This window comes from Thunnus thynnus, chromosome 11 (assembly GCF_963924715.1).
Source record: "Thunnus thynnus chromosome 11, fThuThy2.1, whole genome shotgun sequence".
NCBI classification, from domain to species: domain Eukaryota; kingdom Metazoa; phylum Chordata; class Actinopteri; order Scombriformes; family Scombridae; genus Thunnus; species Thunnus thynnus.
Genome location: NC_089527.1, coordinates 28,491,922 through 28,517,354, shown reverse-complemented (window position 1 = coordinate 28,517,354; position 25,433 = coordinate 28,491,922). Strand labels below are relative to the sequence as shown.

The window sequence follows — 25,433 nt, the reverse complement described above, 5'->3', positions numbered from 1 at the left end:
AACCATTCACGGACAAATTATTCGAAAACATCTTTTGGGTGAATGGAATGTACTGAATCATTTGCGGAAAGAGATTTATTCCTCAAAACATTTTACTCCATAGTAAATGCCTTGCACAATAAACATTATAAAGATATTTCTTTATGATGCCATTTGTTTCACATGTTTCTATGACGACGTTTACAACAACAAAAGTAATGAACAACAAGTAGTCGCCTTTTTTGCGCCTGCTATCCTAGTCTGCGCCTGCTAACCTTTTTTTGTGTAATACCTGATGCGGCCCAGCCTCACCCAGACTCTGCCTCCAGCGACCCCCAGGTAATTTGAGTTTGAGACCCCTGATCTACATTGTGTCATAAAGCCCAATATTACATTCTACAATTAAGTCCACATGCAGCTGGTCTATAGACACAAAAGACAGTTCTGGGGAACCTTAATGCTTGGAGGTGGAGGTTGTGATGGATGGTAGGTGTACAAATGGTCCTGTCTAACAGTCAACGTTGGTTACTTTGAACCATGAAGACAATCCTTCCTCAACTCCAAGCAAGTAGTTTTAGTTAAGTAAACAAAAGAACAGCCGTCTCTCATGTCACAGCCACATGGTTTGCTGACCCACCTGTCCACCTGAACTCTTCCTCAAGTCACTTGTACAAACAAGCAGTGCTTTTATTTTTCTGGTGAAGACAGTCTCAGATCTCATCCAGTAGATTGTCTAGATTGAGATACAGGATGTTCTGTTTCATTGTTAGAGTTGTTTTCTTCACTTGGTGCCTGTTGAATACAGCATGAGAGTGTGGTGAAAAGACGAGAGAAGCATCACATGACAGATCATTCCAGTTGTCTTCAGTTTTCTTGTCAGATGTGATATGTGCACAGTCCTCTTCACCGACCTTCGGATCTCCACCTCCATTATCAGGCTGATCTATCTCCCAGTAACTACAGGTCAGTGAACAAGAGAATCATGACACTTAATCTCTGACATGAACACAGTCCTTCACACAAATAATATTTCATCACAAACATCACACAATGGAATTTCTTTTATCTTGCATGATGTGCCTTAGTATAGTTTTGAGCCATAAAGTAGCAAATTGAACGGGGCTGCAGGTTCACTGTAGTATTTTTCCTAAATGTAAATTTGCAGTCATCAAATAGCAACAAAGGATCCTCCTGTATAAATAAACACCCCCATTGTGTTCTGGTCATCAGTTACAGTACTGTACAGTTGGTGAAGTGTAAAACTTGACTGTGGACCAGAAACCCTCTCAGATGCACCATGAAATGGTAGTTTGGCTTGATTTTTTCTCATAATTTTGCACTGATGATTTAACCAGAAAAGCTTCAGACCAACCTGGAACTGCCAGTCACCTCACATTGTCTGTGATAGAAGATATAATACATATCACCAACCTCTAATATACAGCAGTGTTTGTGTATGTTGTCAATAAACAACCAACTGAAGCCAAACCTTAAAGTCAGTGGTGTTCCATCAATCCATTTCCAGGTTCCCTCTTTGTCTCTGTCAGTCAAACCAATCCAAGTTGCTACCTCAGTGAGGTTTGACAAGAATGTCTGTTTTCAATAAAGGGAAAAAAGTCATATTATTTATATTGTTGTTGGAACAACAATATGCAGTTTACATAGGATAACTCTGAACATAATTGAAAATAATGAATTTAACTATTTTTATTATTATTGTTGTTGAAATATACTAATAATAAAATCATAATTTTTTCTTCTTTGATAAACTTAAATTTTAGATTTTTTTAAAAAACTTCTTTGACGTGTCCTTTTGTTTTTTTGTGTGTTTTTTTTACAAAACAAAAAACTATTGACACTGCCACAGCTTTTGTTGTGGTCTTTAAATAGCTGCAAAGCTTAGTGGCCTCATTTAAAAGCACGTTTATGTAGTGACTGTGTAGTGTTAGCACTATTTGAATACCTATTAATAACTATTTGTACTTTCTTTCTCAAGAAAGAAATCAGGGAATAAGAAATGTCATTAAATTGTGCATAAATTACTGTATACAGAATTCCTGTTGCCAGACATCATCATGTTTTTTCTTAAACTGATACACAGATCTGTACTGATTAAATACTTGCAGTGTATGAGTGACTGCTTCTGGAGTTTGATTAAAACATAGTGAAAGGTTAAAAGAATGTTAGCTAGCTTGCTAAAGATGAAATGAAATACTTTGATTTTAAGGCAAATGTGCAAACTTAAGAATACCAGCAAAACATGCTACAGAGCAGCACAAGTTCATTCAAATCATTTGAATTATTGTTGTCAAGGTGTTGAACACCAATGATCCATAAAAATAAATAAATAAGTATTTTAGCATTTTTCAAGGTACAGGAAGATTGCAATTAGGTACAGTTTCTTTACAAGCATACAAACAAACAGTCTGTACCTGTTCCTCAGTGCTGTCTATAACCACCAGATCTGCTCCTTTCTCTCTGCAGTCCTGTCTTCCTCTTGACCAGGAAACAGACTCACTTGAGTGGAGATAACAGGAACGTCTGAACATCCTCCATCCTCCATCCTGCAGGACAAGTTTTCTCTGTAACACACAACATTAGAAATTAGACAAGAATCAAGTCTGTCTGTTTCCAAAGTATGAGGGTTAAAACAACATAACATGTGACTAGAGTTGACTTGTTGATATTCTACCAACTATGGAGCATTTCTGGTGTTGATTTTTAGCTGCAGTTCTGTGGTATGAATACAATTTTTGTGATTATTGCATCTTTCAAATTATTTTGATGACATCAGTTTTTATTTGAAGATAATGGAACAAACTGTTGATTTCAGCTCATTCATTCTGTGTCTCCATGTCAGATTTTGAGACGGGATACTAATACTGGATGACACCACAGAAATAAACACATAAAGGTTTATCAAAATCTCAAATCTCAAAATCTCCCGCTCACTTTCTCTGACAGCTAGTTTGACTCACTGTTGGATCATGAGCTCAATACCAAGGTTTGGCCAGCAGATGCCTCCCTTTGAATGTATAAAATGCTTTGAAACCATTCTCAGCATTTTTTCCAAAGCGAGTGGCAAAAGCTTTGTGTCTCCAATCACAACATGTTTTAAATCATCATACAAGGATCTCACAAAGCTCAGCTTTCACACCACCAGATGAAAGTAAAATTTGAATCAACAAAAATTCATGTAATACCACCACTAACATTACATTTGAGTCAGAGTCTTGCACCAGGTAGCTCAAAAAATCGTCAATCCTTTAATCCTTTTATAAAACTTTAAATCAGCCTACAGTTAAACCAGTGATCTTTGTGCTATTAAGCAAACATCTGTTTATTCTAGTTAAGGCTAACCTGACTTGTTTTTTGGTCATGTGAAAGTAACAAATAAAGTGTTGTTAACTGAGTGTGTAGTCTGTTGATTATAGGTCAGGTTTCATGTTACATTAACAGGTCAAGTCAGGTGCAGGTCTCTAAAACTGGACTTGTGAGTACTTTGTTTTGAATAAGACAACCAGAGATTGTCTGAAGTACTTCTGAGTAACGTTGGACCAGTGGAAGAGAAAGCATCCTTCTTCAATAAAAGTATACACTAGATCAGTAATTCTTTGTTTTTAATAAAATAAAAATATCTTAGCTGTTTCTTCACATATATTAAATGTAAGAAAAAATATTAACCCTCCCACTACAATCATAGTTTTGTTATTGTACACAACATATTGATCTTCCATAAAAACTAGTTTTCAATCAGGATCATTTGTTATGATTTTTGGCTACAGACCAAAAGTATGACAACCTGAAAGGCACCTTAACATTTGGGGATGCTGTCTTAAAACACAAATAGTTAAGTCAGTAGTTAATTACGAGATACTGAAGTAGGATACTTACTATGCACTTTGAAAGTTACACAACATTGCTTAACATTAACTGTTTATTTGTTGTTGTTTAATTGAACTATGTCCTGATGACTCAGAACAAATAAGGTGCTTGAACTTATGATATAACTAATGATATACAAGCCAGTTTATGCGAATTCACTTTTAAGTCAGCTTGAACCCTCATTTGGGTTGGCCGGAAGTGCAGCACACTAGTACAGATTATTTTTCGCTGCATATACATATACCATGGAGGTTGATCAAAAACTTTATAGATTGTATTTTTTTTTTTTTAATAGCTAAATGTAGCCGGGTAAAATAAAGGTAAATGTGGGTTGAGTGTCAAAGAAAAAAACATCATCATTTGATCAAAGTGCAGAAAATACTCAAAGGAGTGATATAGATTTTTATTTTACGTGGTACTTTGTGCAAAACATCAGCATTAAATACAATATCGGTTGAATATGTGTGAAGGTTAAAAGTGTCCAGGCTAAGATCTTCTGTTTTGATATTTGGTTGAAAAGTGAAACTTTTCTAAAAGTCACCATAAATGTAACTAGTTTATGTATTAGAATTAAAATCTGCATCCAAACAAAAATATGTTCTGCTTATTGTTGCTTCATTTGGATGTTTGTGCTTCTCACCTTAAATCTGAGTTCAAGGCAATTTTAGTGGCAATTTTCAGGGTTGAACAAAGTTGATTACATATGATAGACATAACTATTTGGGTAACACTTCTTTGACACCAATGTCTATAATGCATCATAAACATACTTAAAATGCATTATACTCTGCTTATAGCACTGTATAATTATAGTTATAAGCACTCATAAATGTCATAAAGCTTTATAACAATAATCATAACACAAGCAATTTATTATAATCTATAAGGTTAAGTATAATACTTCATTGCTGGTCACACGCTGACATTTTTTTGCAAGGGTCACAGTGTTTTATAATTCTCATAGTTGGAATACATTATAATCATCTTGTAATGCATTATAATGTGATTGTAAACTGCTCTAAGTGGTCACTGGGTGAGTAATGAAATTCCTGAGGAATAGGTAGATATAATACATCATAAGCTGGTTATGAGTCACTATAGGTGGTTGCTTGCTCTAAGTAAAGTGATTTTGGCACATTTTGCATTGTAACATTCTAAACTTACTGTAGTGTGTTACTAATGTCACATTTAGCATGTTAGCATGATATTATTGGTTAGAATGCTAACATGTTAAATGTTGATGGTGTTTGGAATTTCCTGATGACAAATATTTTAAAATGTTTGAAGATGAGTAAATACAAGAACGTTTCCACATGAAGTTACAACAAACTTCTTGATTGAAGATAATTTGTATAATTAAGAGGACAGATTGCAGGCAATTAAGGACAGGCAATTAAAACTACAAGAGACAATGACATGCTGATTTATAAAGGTTTAAGGAACAAAGTTATCCTAAGAGAAGCAATTTTGGTCTACATGGTATGCAATTTGGCTTTAGAGCAAGTCATTCCACCGAAAATGCTACCTTGCACTTAATAGAGCAAATGAAATCAAGACTTGACAAAGGGGGAGTAGTTGGTGCTGTATTTTTAGATGTGTGTAAAGCATTCAACATAGTCAATCATGATGTTTTAATATCAAAACTCTCTAAATTTAACTTCTCATCTAGAGCACTGGCATGGGTGTCTTCATATTCATCTAATAGGAGACAATGTGTTAAAGTTGGTGACACACTGTCCAGTAACATGAAATGCACAATGGGTGTACCACAAGAGTCGGTGTTAGGTCCCTATTATTTAGCCTGTATATTAATGATCTCCCTCAACAGTGTCATGATGCAGAACTACAAATGTATGCAGATGACACAGTTGTGTACACACATGCAAAAACAGCTGAGTTAGCTGCTGCTAAGCTAACAATTGCATTGGAAAGGATCACACATTGGCTTAATCAATCATGTCTGAGTCTAAATGTAAACAAGACAAAGGGCATGTTTTTCCTCTAAGACTATGGTACAACCTCCTAACGTTGATATTTTCATCAAAGGTGAAAAAATTGACATAGTTACTGATTTTAAATATCTTGGTGTGACACTGGATCCAAATTTAAACTTTAAGAAACATGTTAAAAAAATGGTTTAAACCATAAAGTACAACTTAGCAAATTTTAGACATATTAGAAACTGTCTCTCTTTGGACACAGCCAAGATATTTATGCATGCTATGATTCTTTCTTTCCCATATGTCTTACTGCATCACATGTCGGGGGCTGGCTGGAGAAACAGCCATAAGACCTCTTGAGTCTAAAAACTCTGGACAAAAAGCCAATGCATTTCCATCACTGTAGGGTACTGGAGAAATACAATTTACTGAGCTTTGAGAATTTTAGATTATTCTCAAATTTGTGCCTAGTTTATAAAATTTTAAATGGTTTGGCCCCTCCTCCACTATGTGACTTTGTGTCCACTCGCTCAGTAAATTCTATTAGATCCTCCAGAATATCCTCTACACAAGATTGTACCATACCATTTCGTCACACTGCATTTGGGCAGCAAGCTTTCTCTGTGAGAGCCACAACTCGGTGGAATGCCCTACCTGATAATATGAAGAACCCTTAGTTCAATCAATACATTCAAGGCCAAATTAAAAAATATACTAAAGATCAGCTATGTGACCACTGAGTCTAAACTCCATCTATGGTCTTCTCATTAGCGCAGGTAGTCTTGCTTTTAATTTGACAAGTTTATATTATTAATTTCTAATTGACATTGTGGGTGTATGTGATGTGCTGTTGTGTGTAGCTTTGTATTTTGTATGGTGTGTTCTGTGTGTTTTTTTTTTTTTTTTGCTTTCTACTGTTAATTGTTGTGCTGTTGTATGTTTTTTGTCAGGAACTACAGATGCAAATTAGCTCCAAGCTAACTCTGGTGCAGTGCATCTTTAATGTTTCAAACTGCACACTGTCCCAGTCAATAAATCAATCAATCAATCAGTCTTCTATTTTCAGCATAGCATTCTCTGTAGGTGCTCTTCTACAATGTGTGTGCAGTACTGTATAGCCACAGTTGTCACTTACTCTGTACAGACAAACTCTGAAGCTTTTCCATCTCTTTAGTTATTTCACTGAGGTTGGCAAGCAGCAGGTCTCTCTCTTCAGACACGGAAGAAAGCTTGTTATTACTGTCCTGGAGACGCTCAGTCAGGTTGTCTATGATAACAGAGATATCTTCAGCTGAACTGCGCACACTGTGGTCTGAAATAAATCAAAAGACATGTCACATTTATGTCGTTCAGTCACTTATCTCAAACACCATTTTAAAACTTTTAAAATGTACATTTTCAGTAATTACAGCTTCCAGTATCATTTTAAAGCAAATAGCTATCAGGAGTAGTGGAGCAGGTGAACCCAAATGTAGGACAAAACAACGAGAATGAACAGAAGAAAGTCTCTGTAATAAAGGTGTGCAGGCACAGCAAAATGGAACAAAACAAAACCAGACTGAACAGAGCAGAACTTTACAGAGCAAAGGATCCAGATCTCTAGAAGTTATTCAAAGCAAGTTTTTTCCAGATTTTCATCCAGCTTTGACAACAACATAAAAGCAGTCCTTGTGTTTGACACTGAGCAGCCCGGCACATACAGCGCATGTTGTAAATACTATGCCACCCTGATGTTTTCTCACAACAGGTTCACTAACATTTAGCCCTAGTAAAAAAAATAAAAATAAAGTGTGACATGTATCCGTGCCAGTACAAGAGGGGGGCATTTAACTCTAGTAAAAAAACTAAAAAAGTGTGACACATATCCGTACTGGTACTATTTTACAGGCAAACTGAATGTTTTTAGATTTGAAGTATTGTCTCACACAGTAACCTTAAAGGTATTTTTTTTCACCTGCAAAATGGCGTTTACATACAGATACATGGGAGAATATTTTCCCTGTTATTAATGTAGTTTTATGAAACATCATTGAAACAAGTCCATGCAGGTGTCCAGAGATCAAAGACATGACAAATATGACCTACACCAGCATTCAAACATGGTTTAAAATATGGCACCAAAGAGAAAGTTGAGGTGATGCTCATGTTCATCCAGACCTCTACCTGCAGAGTTTGGCTGAGAATAAGAAGAGCAGTACAACATAAATGAAAAAGAAAAATAGACATCTTGCCGTAGAATGTTCCTCCTAAATTCAGTCTGACTTAAACTTCTGAATGTGAAACAGACTCACAGTGGACACCGAGGCCGATGAGTCCAGCCAGCAGGAAAACACTCAGCAGCCCCAGAAAGACAAGAAGAGCTCCATGAAATCTCCTCTGTGAGCTCCCCGGACCTGAACAGAGAAACAGTCAATACAGTCAATGATACAACAAAAGAACAGATGATAATTGAGATCTTTGTGCAACATTTTTACCTGTCTGTTTTGTTGAAGTTCTTGAGTCAACATTTGCATAAATTGCCTCCATCGCTCTTAAGGATGCCAACTATTTTCTAAAGGGTCAGCTCTGAAGCACAAGCTACAACGCATGTATAGCATATGATGAAACTCTTGTTGGGTTCAGTTTATCACACAAATATGCTAAAAATAGATACAATCTGTGGTAATAACTTGGAACAGGAACTGTCAAAAACTCTGAGTCTCTTGTCTTGTTTTACTTTTTAAACAGAAATCAACATATGGATGCTGTTTGGTAGTAAACTCATTGGAAGGAGATTTTCATTTGTCGCTCATAGAGAAAATATTCATATTGTTTTTCATAATACCAATAATGGCTGTTGTTCTTTGTCACGGACATGGACACAAATACCACAAGGCAAAGCCTTGTGGTATTTGTGTCCATGACACCACTGTCACCAATGTAAAAAATCAGCTGTGTAAGAACAAGCAACACTGATGTAGCAGTATCACCTAGCAGCCCATATAACATACTAATATCACAGTGTAATGGAAAAAACAGTGTTTATGGTGGCACTTATGGGTTTAAATCAGAAGACTTCAAAGACCCAGAGCAGTTGGAAGGTTTAAAAGTCAGAAATATAAGGAGAAACAGTGAGATGTTGTCATTAATTCTATGCTGAACAGGAAACTAGTGAAGAAAGGCCAACACAGGAGTGACGGAGTAGCAGCAGCATTTTAAATAAGTGGCATGCGGGATATGGAAGACTGACTAAGACCAACTTATAAGGAATTACAGCAGTCTAATGATAGATGGCCATCTAATGGGGTGCCTATGCCAAGGCATAAGGAGTGAGATGGTTAGGGTAAGAATATCAGCATCAGAGCCAATCAGAGGCAGAATAGGGACAGGTCAGAATGCGGGTAGGAAAAAAAATAAGGCAGTTGACCAGGCCTACACACAGACCCACACAACGGAGCCACTGCTGCAGATCCTCCTAGAGTGACTTTACCCTCATAATTCTCCAGCGAGGACTCTTTCCCCCAAATGTGTAGATATGGTTTTAACTTGACAGGCTTTATTTTGTCGGACAGACAAAATAAACAGTTGTGTATGTGCACTTGCTCTCTATCTCTTTTCTCTTTCATATGCACACGTGTGCAACCACATAAAGAGCCTGACTGCACAAAGTTTACTTTGAATATGATTTAACTTATATCATGACATTTTCTGATTTGAAATGGATTTTACTTTTTAAAAATTAAATCTGGGACAAAAATTCATATTTAAAATTGACATATGATAGATTTAACAACTATTAAAAATGAATATATAATAATCTGTATACTGTATAAACCAACTACCTGCTGTAAGGTTTTCAAAGCACCTGAGATTCTGCTGCGATCCAACTCGAGGGTTTCATTATAGAGTCACAGCAATCCTCAAACTTACCTTTAAATCATATCATAAACTTCTTGTATTATTTTCCATTCAAGTCCTGAAGTCATGGCTAGATATTTCACTGTGATATCAGAGCTCACCTGAGATTTATTTTAATAAATTGATCCCTACTTTTAGAACAGGGACTGTTAGTTTTTTGGGTTTTTTTTGAGAAAATTGAAAGGAAAACTGAATATAGACCTATGGAATTACACTTGAAAATAGGGTCCAAAATTCTGAAAAATACTGAATGAAACATATTTACTCTACCCCGATGACATCACACCTGCACCATCTTTTGTTTCAAGCCCACAACACAGATCATATGTATTGGTGTATACAGCAGGTGTAGGAACCACAACACAAAAGTCTAATTATATACACAATACACATTAAAGATGTCATATTGCTTTAGACTGAAGTCCAGCAGGATACATAATATACAATATGATCTACATTGTGTCATAAAGCCCAATATTACATTCTACAATTAAGTCCACATGCAACTGGTCTATAGACACAAAAGACAGTTCTGGGGAACCTTAATGCTTGGAGGTGGAGGTTGTGATGGATGGTAGGTGTACAAACGGTCCTGTCTAACAGTCAACGTTGGTTACTTTGAACCATGAAGACAATCCTTCCTCAACTCCAACCAAGTAGTTTTAGTTAAGTAAACAAAAGAACAGCCGTCTCTCATGTCAAAGCCACATGGTTTGCTGACCCACCCGTCCACCTGAACTCTTCCTCAAGTCACTTGTACAAACAACTAGTGCTTCAAGTCCAGTTTTGAATGAATGAAATCCCCATCTGTATCTGACCTTTCACATCCCAGTAGAACAGGGTTTTTCTGCACAATTAATGATAATAAAAGAAACATAAAGACACTGAAAACAAATTAATTATTTAAAAAGCTTTTAATTATTTTCATAATTAAATAAAAAGCCACAACCAGTATCAGCTACCAGCATTACAAAGGACATCATGACAAACGTCTGACTCCAGTACAGTGCTTATATGTTGTAATTGACTGACTTTATATTGACTCATCTGTTGAATAGTTTTGATTTACATTTCATCTAAAATAATTTGATAATTTTCTCACAACAGCAAGTGTTTCCTGAGTGAAACCACTAATTATCAAGTAAAATTCACAAACACTGATGGCCTCTGCTAAAGAGATCTGTCAGCTGCTGAACAGACTTCATTTAAAAATTATTTTCAGAAAAGTGTCATTAGATGATTATAATAAGACATAATTACACAAAATCTATATTACATTGTTTAATTATGATATGAGGGATGTCATAAGAAATGGTCTCAATCAGGTTTTTTGCAACTTTCAACTATCATGAAATCTTTAGCTAAGACATTAATCAAAATAAAGGTTTTTATGAATCTGTTGCATTTTGCAGAGGTTTGATTTTGTTTTATCTGTCTGCTTCTTTTGGTTGTTTGAAACATTGGAAATTGGTTAATGAAGCTCTTCTGGCAAAAGCTGTAATCATCTAATTTATAGAAATCTCTTTAAAAAGGCAGAGCGGAAGCAAAAGGTCATCAGCACAGCAGAGAAAAGTTTTAAATTCACACACATAAAAACTGATTTGCCTTTTGCAAAATCATAGTTTGCTTTGAAAAAGCATTTTTACATATTATACACCAGCATTTTTCTCACAGATCCACCGCAGAGAAGCATCACATGACCGATCATTCCAGTTGTCTTCAGTTTTCTTGCCAGTCCTCATATGTACACAGTCCTCTTCACCCCACTTTGGATCTCCACCTCCATTATTAGGCTCATTTGTCTCCCAGTAACTACAGGTCAGTGAACAAGAGAATCATGACACTTAATCTCTGACATGAACACAGTCCTTCACACAAATAGTATTTCTTCACAAACATCACAGAATGGAATTTCTTATATCTTGCATGATGTGCCTTAGTATAGTTTTGAGCAATAAAATAACAAATTGAACAGGGCTGCAGGTTCACTGTAGTATTTTTCCTAAATATAAATTTGCAGTCATCAAATAACAACAAAGGAGCCTCCTGTATAAATAAACACCCCCATAGTGTTCTGGTCATCAGTTACAGTACTGTGTAAAAATTTTAGTTCCACCATAGATGTTGAATTCCACCAGATTGCTCAAGAATCGAAAAGTAAACTGATCTATGACATTTTTATCTATTAATTTATGACTGTTTGGTGAAGTGTGAAACTTGACTGTGGACCAGAAACCCTCTCAGATGCACCATGAAATGGTAGTTTGGTTTGATTTTTTTCTCATCATTATCATTTTGCACTGATGATTTAACCAGAAAAGCTTCAGACCAACCTGGAACTGCCAGTCACCTCACATTGTCTGTGATAGAAGATCTAATACATATCACCAACCTCTAATATACAGCAGTGTTTGTGTATGTTGTCAATAAACAACCAACTGAAGCCAAACCTGAAAGTCAGTGGTGTTCCATCAATCCATTTCCAGGTTCCCTCTTTGTCTCTGTCAGTCAAACCAATCCAACTCCAAGTTTCTACCTCAGTGAAGGTAGACAAGAATGTCTGTTTTCAATAAAGAAGGGAAAAAAGTCATACTATTTATATTGTTGTTTGAACAACACTGTGTAGTTACATAGGATTACTCTGAACATAATTGATAATAATGAATTTAACTATTTTTATTATTATTATTATTATTATTATTAAAATATACTACTAATAAAATCATATTTTCTTCTTTGATAAACTTAAATTTTATATTTTTTTAAAAAACTTTTTTGATGTGCCCTTTTGTTTTTGTTTTTTTTAGAATCTCATCTGCACAGTCCTTCTTTACTCCTTTAATGTATTATGGGTTTTTGTGTCTTGTTATTTATACAAACAAATAAACTAAAGAAAAAAAAAACAAAAAAAAAACTATTGACACTGCCACAGCTTTTGTTGTGGTCTTTAAATAGCTGCAAAGCTTAGTGGCAACTGACCTGTATTTGTCCTCATTTACAAGCACATTTATGTAGTGAATGTGTAGTGTTAGCACTGTTTGAATACCTATTAATAACTATTTCTACTTTCTTTCTCAAGAAAGAAATCAGGGAATAAGAAATGTCATTAAATTCTGCATAAATTACTGTATACAGAATTCCTGTTGCCAGATATCATCATGTTTTTTCTTAAACTGATACACAGATCTGTACTGATTAAATACTTGCAGTGTATGAGTGACTGCTTCTGGAGTTTGATTAAAACATAGTGAAAGGTTAAAAGAATGTTAGCTAGCTTGCTAAAGATGAAATGAAATACTTTGATTTTAAGGCAAATGTGCAAACTTAAGAATACCAGCAAAACATGCTACAGAGCAGCACAAGTTCATTCAAATCATTTGAATTATTGTTGTCAAGGTGGAACACCAATGGTCCATATAAATCAATTAATTACTTAATTAATAAGTAAGTATTTTAGCTTTTTTCAAGGTACAGGAAGATTGCAATTAGGTACAGTTTCTTTACAAGCATACAAACAAACACTCTGTACCTGTTCTTCAGTGCTGTCTATAACCACCAGATCTGCTCCTTTCTCTCTGCAGTCCTGTCTGCCTCTTGACCAGGAACCAGACTCACTGGAGAGGAAATAACAGGAACAGCCGAACATCCTCCATCCTGCAGGACAAGTTTTCTCTGTAACACGCAACATTAGAAATTAGACAAGAATCAAGTCTGTCTGTTTCCAGAGTATGAGGGTTAAAACAACATAACATGTGACTAGAGTTGACTTGTTGATATTCTGCCAACTATGGAGCATTCTGGTGCTGATTTTTAGCTGCAGTTCTGTGGTTATTATTGCATCTTTCAAATTATTTTGATGACATCAGTTTTTATCTGAAGATAATGGAACAAACTGTTGATTTCAGCTCATTCTTTCTGTGTCTCCATGTCAGATTTTGAGACGGGATACTAATACTGGATGACACCACAGAAATAAACACATAAAGGTTTATCAAAATCTCAAAAATAACTGCGCTCACTTTCTTTGACAGCTAGTTTGACTCACTGTTGGATCATGAGCTCAATACCAAGGTTTGGCCAGCAGATGCCTCCCTTTGAATGTATAAAATGCTTTGAAACCATTCTCAGCAGTTTTTCCAAAGCGAGTGGCAAAAGCTTTGTGTCACAACATGCTTTAAATCATCATACAAGGATCTCACAAAGCTCAGCTTTCACACCACCAGATGAAAGTAAAATTTGAATCAACACAAAAATTCATGTAATACCACCACTAACATTACATTTGAGTCAGAGTCTTGCACCAGGTAGCTCAAAAAATCATCAATCCTTTAATCCTTTTATAAAACTTTAAATCAGCCTACAGTTAAACCAGTGATCTTTGTGCTATTAAGCAAACATCTGTTTATCCTAGTTAAGGCTAACCTGACTTGTTTTTTGGTCATGTGAAAGTAACAAATAAAGTGTTGTTAACTGAGTGTGTAGTCTGTTGATTATAGGTCAGGTTTCATGTTACATTAACAGGTCAAGTCAGGTGCAGGTCTCTAAAACTGGACTTGTGAGTGTTTTGTTTTGAATAAGACAACCAGAGATTGTCTTGAAGTACTTCTGAGTAACGTTGGACCAGTGGAAGAGAAAGCATCCTTCTTCAATAAAAGTATACTGTAAATCAGTAATTCTTTGTTTTTAATAAAATAAAAATATCTTAAATATTTCCTTAGATTATAACATCTATTAAATGTAAGAAAAAATGTTAACCTTCCCACTATAATCATAGTTTTGTTATTGTACACAACATATTGATACACAACATATTGATCTTCCATAAAAACTAGTTTACAATCAGCATAATTTTTTTATATGATTTTTGGCTACAGACCAAAAATATGACAATCTGAAAGGGACCTTAACATTTGGGGATGCTGTCTTAAAACACAAATAGTTAAGTAAGTAGTTAACTCAGAGATACTGAAGTAGGATACTTACTATGCACTTTGAAAGTTAGTTGTTGTTGTTGTTTAATTGAACTATGTCCTGATGACTCGGATCAAATAAGGTGCTTGAATTTATGATATAACTAATGATATACAAGCCACTTTATGTTCACTTTGAAGTCAGATCTTTTGTATATTTGGTTAAAAAGTAAAACTTTTCTAGACGTCTACTGTACTAACTGTACTGTCTGTGCTTTACTGTGCTGAATGATGTATGTGCAGTTTGTTTTCACATTCATCATCTGAAGGGGAAAGTCTCTCTGTGCTCACCTTCTCACCTTAAATCTGAGTTTACCAGCATGATTTGTGACATCACAAGTAGTTTGGAAGCTAATCCTGGTCAAGTGATGAATTACCTCAGAGTGATGTGGAAACATTTGTTTCAGGATCATTTTAGTGGCAATTTTCAGGGTTGAACAAAGTTAATTACATGTGATACACATAACTATTTTAGTAACACTTCTTTTACACCCATGTTTATAATGTATTATAAACATATTTATAATGCATTATAATCTTCTTATAGCTGTATAATTATGTTATAAGCACTCATAAATATTCATAATGCTTTATAACAATAATCATAACACATTATAAAGCATTTTATAGTGACTTATAAGGCCAAGTATCATAATACTTCATTGCTGGTCACACGCTGACATTTTTTGCAAGGGTCATAGTGTTTTATAATTCTCATAGTTGTAATACATTATAATCATTTTATAATGCATTAAAATGTGATTATAGGTTACTCTAAGTGGTCATTGGGTGTTTTAAGTGAAGTAGTGAAATTCTCAAGGTATGGGCAGATATAATACATTACACGCTGGTTATACGTCACTATAAGTGGTCATTGTTTGCTTTAAGTGAAAAATATCATTAAATCTATGCAAGAACAACACAAAACATTGTAAAATTCATTTATTTGTTTAAAGGGTCATAACAGAAATTGAGTACTCCGATTTGACACAACTTTTTGATGTTGACAACATCTGCTGTCAACACCACCATTCCTCCCAGGTGTCAGGCTCCTCATTCACTTCAACTCATTTTGAGGACCAAGTCTAAATATGATACTTATGAAATATAAACAAACAATACAGCAATATTATTCTATGTAATATATTTTAGTTAAAGTTAAAGTTACTTGTTTTTTTGAACCAATATAGCCAATTTTCAAATTATGAGTATAGGCAGTATTTTTCACTTATATAGTGAATTGTAAATGTCCATCATTCAGTTGTTCATTGTCAAATGGGAGTACTCACTTCATTGTGTGTTATGACTCGTTGAACAAATTAATTAATTTTACAACATTTTGGGCCCTATCTTACACCCGATACAAAGTGGCACCAAGCACGACGCAAGTGTCTTTGCTAGTTTAAGCACCCACCTAGTTTAAATAGCACTACCACTTGTGCCCATCTCAGCGCCCATGGGCGTGTTGGTCTTAAAATGAGGTGTGGTCGGGCGCATTGTTGGTGCATTGCTATCTTAAGGCAGCGGAAATCGATTTCGTTATTGAGCAACAAAAACCTGGTCTGAGGCCGATGGTGCAGTATTTCACTGTTATTTTTAAGGCGCAATATCAAGACAGTAATATGCCTACATAGGCAGGTGAACAACGCGCATACAAACAGACACACAGCAGCGCACAAACATGCAAAGATTACAGAAAGGATTACAATGTGAAAGAATATTATTGTGTACATTAACATATTGGAAAAAATACATGTCATAATGGTTAGTCCTAATATTTATCAGAATTAATTAATTGCAGTAATGACGGACAAAACTGTCTAATTATTTGACCATATCGTGGCAATACACGGAGGTATTTAAACAAACCTGTCAGGTTGACGGTGTGTGTCAAGACCCAGCAAACAGATTTCAACAACGGATCAGACATGGACTTCCTGCTCATCAATACATGAGGACATGAGGAACACATGGGGAAACAAATTAAGTGAAAACAATGATTAATCTAAAGAAGGAAAGAATGGTGCACAGCTCTTAGCCGCTGCCAGCAGCAGGATCAGCACCTGGGAGAGCTGATCAAGTCCTGACAACTGTGTATGATGATTTTTTATATGATTAAAATGAATGATTTAATTTTTGAACAATATTTAACAAATAATCTTTAACATTTTTGAGATTACAGTGATCAGGTTTCCATACTTTCAGCAATTAAAACCTTGTAGGGAGGCAGGGTCCAGGAGCAGCAGGGGCCAGTGTGATCGTAATGGATTGTGCACTTTCACTGCGTGCACAAGCAGATCCGATTCCTCTGCAGAGAAGCGTTCCTTCTTACTATTTGGCAAATACGTCATTATAATAGCAATCCGCCAAGGTACAAGCATATCTGGCTTTTAAAGGGAATGGGAGATGACACTCTGATTGGTTTATTGCATGTTACGCGTAAAACACATCCATGATTAATTAAGAGACTATGTACAACAACCCTTTCGAACAATGCGACCTTTCTTCTGCTGTTAAACTAGCAAAAGTGGATTTGGACACACCCTAAATGCACTTGTACCATGCGCTTCAGACCGTAAGCTTAGATTGTTAAAATAGGGTCCTGAGTGTTCTTGCATAGATTTAATGATATTTTTTTCACTTGACTTAACAAGCGAACAATGACCACTTAGAGTAACTTACAATCACATTTTAATGTATCATAACAGTGATTATTGAGACATTATAATCATTTTATAATGCATTACAACTATGAGAATTATAATACACTGTGATCACTATGAAAAAAAAAGGTCAGTGAGTGATCAGCAATTGTGAAGTATTATGATACTTGGCCTTATAAGTCATTATAGAATACATCATAATGTGTTATGATTATTGTTATAAATCATTATATACATTAAATATTTGAGTGCTTAGAACTATAATTATACAGTGCTATAAGCAGATTACACTGCATTACAAGTATGTTTATAATGTATTACAATCATGGGCGTCATAGCAAGTGTTACCACATTTTGCATTGTAACATGCTAAACTTACTGTAGCGTGTTACAAAAGTCACATTTAGCATGTTAGCATGATATTATTGGTTAGAATGCTAACATGCTAAATGTTGACGGTGTTTGGAATTCCCTGATGACAAAAAATATTTTAAAATGTTTGAAGATGAGTAAATACAAGAACGAATCCAGTTTTTTTTTTAAAGTTACAATCAACAAGTTACAACAAACTTGTTGATTGAAGATCATTTGTATAATTAATAGGACAGATTCCCATATCATCTTCTATTTTCAGCATAGTGTTCTCTGTAGGTGCTCTTCTACAATGTGTGTGCAGTACTGTATAGCCACAGATGTCACTCACTCTGTACAGACAAACTCTGAAGCTTTTCCATCTCTTTAGTCTTTTCAGTGAGGTTGGCAAGCAGCATGTCTCTCTCTTCAGACATGGAAGAAAGGTTGTTATTACTGTCCTGGAGACGCTCAGTCAGGTTGTTTATGATATCTTCAGCTGAACTGCGCACACTGTGGTCTGAAATAAATCAAAAGACATGTCACATTTATGTATATTTAGTCACTCATCTCAAATACCATTTTAAAACTTTTAAAATGTACATTTTCAGTAATTACAGCTTCCAGTATTATTTTAAAGCAAATAGCTGCAGGAGTAGTGGAGCAGGTGGACCCAAATGTAGGACAAAACAGCCAGAATGAACTGAGGTAAGTCTCTTGAAGAAGGATACAGGTGTGCAGGCACAGCAAAACAGAACAAAACAAAACCAGACTGAACAGAGCAGAACTTTACAAAACAAAGGATCCAACAAGACTGAACTGAAACACAGGACTGAAATACTAACTGAAATAACGAGGAGATGAGGTGCAGGTGGGCAGATGGGTGAGGGGAATGAGGAGATGAAACAGAAGAACGGAAAAGAAGCTGATAGGCTGGGAAAACACTGGGAAAAGGGCAGGGCTAATGAAGATGATTCAGGCAGGTGAGAAGGGAAGAGTGGAGGGAAAAGCAGGCTGGGAACACAGGAGGGAAAACACAGGGCAAACTTAAGTGGGTAGCTCCCATGGATGTATAAAGAGAACTGGATACAGGAAGAGTGCTGGGCTTTGAAGCAAATTTGACATAACCACGTGATGCACACTGGCCCAAAAATATTTTTTCCATCGACTAACATTGTGAGAGAGACGTTTGTAAATTAGTGGATACATTTTTTGAGCGTCACAACACCTGTGAAATGACTGGTTTCACTATCATAATTTGATCCATTCGGTCCGATCACATTTCAAAAGTCTAGAAGAGCTGCACGATTGAATTGTTTTATCCCTATTCAAGTTAGCCAGAGGGCTAAACCAGAAGTAGCCGGCCCGGCCGGCGTAAGTCACTAGTGCGCTTGCTCTATGGGCCACACAGATGGCTTCATGCACCACTGAGCAACTTTCATAGGGAATGAATGGGGCCCCGCCTCTGACATTATATCCACTTCTCTTTATACATCCATGATAACTCCTCGTCTGAAAAGCGAAGCCAATGCGGAAGTGCCTTAAACCTGCATTCTCTCTAATGGCCAGCAGGGGGCGACTCCACTGACTGCAAAAAGAAGTCTGATTGTATAGAAGTCTATGAGAAAATGGCCCTACTTTTCTCTTGATTTATTACCTCAGTAAACACTTTTCTAATGTGTTTATGGTCTCAATCACTAGTTTCAAGTCTTCTTCAATGCATCATGATGTTCATTTTGTAAATTATGGCCCCATTTAGAGTGAAAAAGATGATAAAGCAGCGTATGCTTTAGGGCATGGCTACATTGTGATTGACGAGTTGCTACCACGGTGACAACGTTGATTACATAATATAGGCTAACCACAGCATAATTCACAGAACATAGGCGTGCTGCTATTTCACAGTGAGTTTTCAGTTCATGAATGTTAACTGTAACAATTTGGCCCCCTAAAAAAGTGTTGTTCAGCATTTAGTTGTGGTAAAAGACCCTCTAAAGACTCGGATGTTCAGTTTTTCCGGTGAGTACATTTTGTTTTGAAGGTTTTAGGCTTGTTTTTCGCTAGTAGAAATTAGCATTAGCCTTGTCACTGTTAACAATAGATTGTAAATGCACCGTGCTAACCAAGCTAGCAACTAGCGCTATGGTCAGCTCCACCCTCTCATCCAAATATAGTCACTTCTAGCTCCAAAAATCAAAAATGGCAATGGTCAAATCCAAGATGGCAATGGTCAAATCATTAAACTTGAGGCTTCAAAACATGGCTGTATTATAAAAGCTTTTATAATACATCTCATAACACATCCATGCTTCAGAACAGCAGTTCACAAACCAGTGGGTGACATCACGGTGACTACATCCAAATTTTTTTTATGGTCTATGGGCAAACTGAAAACCAAAAACCCAGCATACACATGAACATAACTTAAATACATGTCACACTCAGCAGAAACAGCAAACGCACCTCAACATAACATTGGCAACCTAACTCAAAAATACATTGCTGTTGACATAAACATGAAACAATGAGTTTATCAAGTGGAGTGACCTGCATGTAACAGCAAAATTAGGACTGAAAGGCAACTGTTGCTCTGAGTTTCAGTTCGCTTTTGCACATAGTTTCATTGATCAAAGTTCATGTCTTTCTTTGGATATTATAAGTGAACAGAACAATGGATAACTAATGTGGGGCAAGGTTAAATACTGGGTTCTAGTCTAATGGTTATTTGTGTTATTCTAGGCTACTTTGCTAGCCATACACAAGCTCTAGGATAGCAGGGGTTCTTTAGCAAAACCAACAACAAAGCAACTATTCTATTTCATCAAGACTAACAACTGACACCCCTGGGTACGTATGTGGTTGCCTTTGTTTTACAAATCCCTTAATGGCTAGTTCACGCAGTTGTCGGCTGGTTAAGGTGCATGGGCATGCCAGGACACCTAGTTGATGGCTGGTGGTTGGATGGACGTTTTGGACAAAGAGAGATTTGAAGTTCAAATCTTCCTCCATCCCTGGTTCATTTTGGAAGACTCTTGTTTTCATTGTTTGTTTTCACTGCTATAGCAGCAGTTAAGCCTGTCTGTGATATATAATTGGCAAATTCTTCCATTAATACCTGGCAGAGCAGCTCATAGTTAGCTTTGACATAAATAGGTTGGCGCTCAATGAAGCTGCTGAAGTCACGACTAGATGTCCCCTTGATCAGATTTTGTTGTGAACTATAGCCTTTGGGAATTTCCGCACATCAGTGTCTCTAAGATAGATGCCGGTGTCATGAGAGCCACCAAGGCCAGGTTCGAAGTTTGTTATGTTGCAAGCAATCTTATCCAGGTCTCTATCAGAGGGCCTCTGTGAAGGAGTTCCTGAAAGCAGATAAGGTCGCCAAGGGGGAGTAGTCCTAACCTGGTTAGGTGGATTCCTTCCAATCCTGAGGAGAATCTGGAGCGGTAACGAGGAACAGCGGGGAGAATGGTGAGGACAAGCCTCCTTGAGCGCCCCTAGGGGGTCTTACCTCTTTCCTTTCCTCATGGAAAGCTTCATTAAAAGGCTCTTGTTGGTTTTACCTAATTCAAAAGAATGTTGTAGTTTTATGTTTATATATTGTTGTGGCAAGCTCATGATTACATTCTCGGAGGAATTGTTCTAGCCTTTCGCTCTTTCCCTTCAACTCAGCTTTCCCTCCTTCTTCTGGAGGCTCACTAGCACCCTCATCTGGTGCATTACATTGAGCTTGCGGCTCAATGTGCGCTTCTGCTCTGGCTAAAGCCTGTTCAAGTTGCTGTCAAAGGGTTTTGTCCCCTTCCTGTAGTCGTGCAGCTTCTCTTTCATCTGAGTTGCAAAGCCAGGCACTAACTCTTCAGTCATATACCCCAACACTGATTCCAGGTTCTCAAAAAGGACTCCTTAACTTTAGGATTCAGACGTGGCTGGACTCGCCATGTCTGATTTAGTATGATTAGGCTTATAGGTAGTTTGGTTAAGGCAGACACAGACTGTGTGATTTCTTCTCGATATCGCCTATTATAGCCTATTATCTATAGTCAATTATATATATATATATATATATTCATTCAATATACATATATATATATATATATACAATAATATATACAATATGCATTTTTCTGAGATGGGGGCTAAAATGACATCAGAATTGTCAAGTTGCATGTTGATATTCTATTGTAATCAACTTAGTATTTCATTCACATAATCTGTAGGAAGATGACAAAGACAATAAACCCAAAGTATAAACCTCCATTGAGAGAGAGTCTAACCAACTGCCTGATCCCTGCCTGATACCATGTTGAAAAGCACAATTTAATATCTGGACTAAAGAATATTTCAAAAGGCAGCCATCACAGCAGATGGATGGACAATCCTAACTCAGGACCACTACCTAACAGTGACACTGCATTATGTCAGAAAGGATTAGGCTCATAGGGAAGGTCCTCAAAACAAAAGCAGTATATGAAGCACAGACAGGAGCAGCCGTGGCCAAGGAAATTGACAGCACCCTAATGCTTTGACTAACTGGATAGCTAAAAATTGCTGCCCAATTAACATAGTAGAAGATGATTGATTGAGGGAAATCATTCAAATTGCACTGGGAGACTCTTAGAATCTACCCTCAAGAGGAACCAGTGGGTCCCAGGTCCCAAAAGGGTCCCTCAAAACTTTAAATAATCTACTGGACTAATTTTTAAAAATACATATTTGTGAAAACTTCATATAGTATTTGTGAGCCACATAAAGGCTTTTTATCTTTTATCTTCATAATTTTCCTTGACATAGTGGTTTAACATCTAGCCAGCCCCCCCCCCCACCTCATTAAACTTCGTCAAAAGTCAGGAGCTCAGAAAAGGAGAGAAACGAAAAAGAGAAAATGATCAGAGGTGCAAGGGACTTTATGGTGTCTTTTGAAAAAAGATATTGAAGTGGAACATGCACCTGCAACAAGTCCAGCCCCACCTGCATTAGGGGTGAAGGGTATTAATAGAAAGCAGACATCCATCTAGCTAGCTTAAACATGTAGCAAACACAGCCACAGAGCAGCAGGCAGATGATGTGAGCACAAGTGAAATAGCATCAGAGACTAATTATAGTGATCCTTGGTTTATTCTTTATACTCTTCATTTAAATGAGTCTGGGCGAATAGACATGGGGCTGCTTTGACCAGCATGATGAAGTGAAATAGAATGATAATTGTTCACATAGCGCTGATGGTTAAAATTTATAATATGACTGAAAAAAAATGAAATCCGCATTTTGTGGATTGCAAACAAGATCATTATGATAATTGCCAATTAATGGAAAGTAGAATTGAAAAGGCAATTTTATTGTTCCCAGTATTTCTTTTTGCATGTGAAAACAGCTGCATCTAAATAAAAAGAACTAAATGTAAAAAATAATAATAATTATAAAAAAGAAAACAAGATAATACTATCTACAGTATAGTAATGTTTGTAATTTTAGTTTTATTTGTATGCGTTACAGTAGGATTTGTAACTGCAAATGTGGATAGTGTGTGGATGATTGTGATTTTAAGTCAAATGGTGCATCATGTTTACAGCCTGGTACAAAAAATGGTTTTGGTCTCTATAGCTAATTTCTCCTTTCATGACAACTGTACGGGAGGATGAATTTTTTTTATAACTCACCTATTTGAATTTTATTAAGCCGTAAAGTTATGCATAATGAAGGACATGGCTGCTTTGAGTGACAGGTATGCCAGGTGGCTTGGTGGCTTGTTTCAGCCATTCAGAGGTGCCAAGATGGCAATGGCCGGAGCGGCTCACTTTGAGCTTCAAAACCAATCTTCAGAAACCAACGAGTGATGTCATGGTAACTACATCCATATTTTTATACAGTCTATGGCGCTGCGTTCCGGCTCCGACGCGGCTGCCGGAACTGATCGCGGCCACTCTAGTCAATGTATCCGATTCCACCGGGCGCGCTGCGGCGCGTTTCAGAAGCGTCTCTCCGCTCCGCTGCGCTAAAGATAGGTGCCTTGTCTATTTTTGACGGAGGCCGCGTCAAGCAGCAAGCCTGTCAACCCTGAATGAGGCATGTTTTTGAAATGTCATGACAACACAAGTCAAATTGTTTCCTAATTGTGCCCCATGACGACAGCTGATGCTCATGATTTTAAATCAGTCTATTAAATATCTCTCTCTCTATCTCTGGTGCAACTCTGACACACAGTAGGTACAATCATTTTCTATTATTACCACAGTCCTATAGAGCATTCATTCATTGATAAGTTTGCCAACAAACTTATTAAACAAACAAATAATAAACAAATAAACAAATGTATGGTAATGTACATTTACAATGATAAAACAATGACAAAATACAGATTGTACAATCACTCAATTCACATCTTGGAGAGAAAAGAATTGTTCCTTCTCTCTAAGATGTGAATTGTTGTTAAAATATTTGAAAAAAGTGTCATTCCTCAGGAAAATCTTTTTATCTCATCTATTTAAAAATGTGTATATTGTAGTCAATGTTGTATATTTATGACACTTAAACAAATTTAAACAGTAATTAAGACCAACGCAAACCAGAACAAAGTCAGGACATCATCTTTCAGAGTAGAATAATCAGCTCCTATAATCATGAGTTCAGTCTGACTTAAACTTCTGAATGTTAACCAGACTCACAGTAGACGCCGAGGCCGATGAGTCCAGCCAGCAGGAAAACACTCAGCAGCCCCAGAAAGACAAGAACAGCTCCATGAAATCTCCTCTCTGAAGTCTTCGGACCTGAACAGAGAAAAGACTGGTGAATCCAATCAATCATACAATTAAAACATATTATTCACAGCTCAGTCTGTCAGCCTCTCTGTCTGACTGAATATTCTTACCTGTCTGAATTGTTGAATGTTTGGTATCAACATATTTCATGTCTTCAGTATTGACATAGATTTCTTCCATTGTTGAAAAGCAACTACGGTATTTTCTAAAAGGACAGCTGTGTAGCACTGGCTGCTGTACATGTACTGTAGAAGATGACACTGTCTTTCCGTCAGTTTTTGGCTGGACCAGCCACAGACCAGCCCTATAACCATGGTTGGTTGAGTGAGTGAGTGAGTGAGTGAGTGAGTGAGGGATGAAGTTACACCACTAGTCGGCCGACTGAGTGTCGGAGTTTCCTCATTGGCTGATGATGGAATCGGAGGACAGCAGTAGCGTGATGCAGAGTGACTGTGTTTCCTGCCCTGAATTCTGATGCTCTTTTCTAGCATATTCATTTACTCATTAAAGTATGTCTTAATGGTTTTAGGTTGTTATAAAAGTTATGATTACACTGTGCATGTGTGTTACTATTTTACATAGATCCTGATGAATTGTTCCTGTATAGTACTGCAACTCTGCAACATCAGCAGACTCATCAGACAAGGTTAAAGGAAGTTAAGCATTATGTTTGAGACAAGTCATCTTTTCTTTGTAACCTCATCCTGTGTGTTGCATTGTGAAACGCTCTTTCTTGTACAAGAAAATAAATTCTTCTGAATTTTGATACTTCGGCTCTCTATTGTTTAATGGTCATTACGAAGAAATTCTTTTAAAATTTTGGCGCCCATTGTTGGGCCCCAATAGCTGATCTCCTCAAAAGGCAACGGACCTGAGAAAGGCCTTACAAGAACACAATTTCACTGATCAGACCAGTTGCTCAGGTGAACTCCATACAAACTGGTTGGCTGTTAAGGGGAAAACAAGGAAAGTAAATAGCCTTACCACATACAA

The 25,433-nt window shown here is 36.6% G+C and overlaps 1 protein-coding gene across 3 annotated transcripts; it reads right to left on the bottom strand.

The window, feature by feature from the left end:
* Positions 1 to 6: 6 nt before the first annotated feature.
* On the bottom strand, positions 7 to 25,128 carry LOC137193094 (CD209 antigen-like protein C). 3 transcript variants are annotated; one of them, XM_067604291.1, is made up of 7 exons: positions 24,551 to 25,128; positions 24,348 to 24,449; positions 18,038 to 18,205; positions 13,231 to 13,373; positions 12,152 to 12,261; positions 891 to 936; positions 7 to 771 (listed from the first exon to the last, which is right to left on the bottom strand). In XM_067604291.1, the coding sequence occupies exons 1-7, from the start codon at positions 24,618 to 24,620 to the stop codon at positions 697 to 699; spliced, it is 714 nt and encodes a 237-aa protein (XP_067460392.1). In that variant the 5' UTR covers positions 24,621 to 25,128; the 3' UTR covers positions 7 to 696. The 3 variants fall into 3 exon arrangements, with proteins under 3 accessions (XP_067460392.1, XP_067460390.1, XP_067460391.1); XM_067604289.1 differs by having other exon boundaries at positions 7 to 936; positions 24,551 to 25,125; XM_067604290.1 differs by lacking the exons at positions 7 to 771; positions 891 to 936 and adding an exon at positions 10,597 to 11,513 and having other exon boundaries at positions 24,551 to 25,110.
* Between the last annotated feature and the right edge of the window lie 305 nt (positions 25,129 to 25,433).

Coding starts and splice junctions, on each gene's coding strand:
- LOC137193094 (XM_067604289.1), bottom strand. CDS start 24,620: ATGGAAGAAATCTATGTCAATACTGAAGACATGAAATATGTTGATACC. Junction 13,374..18,037: donor TCAGAGTTTGTCTGTACAGA/GTGAGTGACATC, acceptor TGCGTGTTACAG/AGAAAACTTGTCCTGCAGGA. Junction 937..12,151: donor GGAACACCACTGACTTTCAG/GTTTGGCTTCAG, acceptor ACTGACCTGTAG/TTACTGGGAGATAGATCAGC.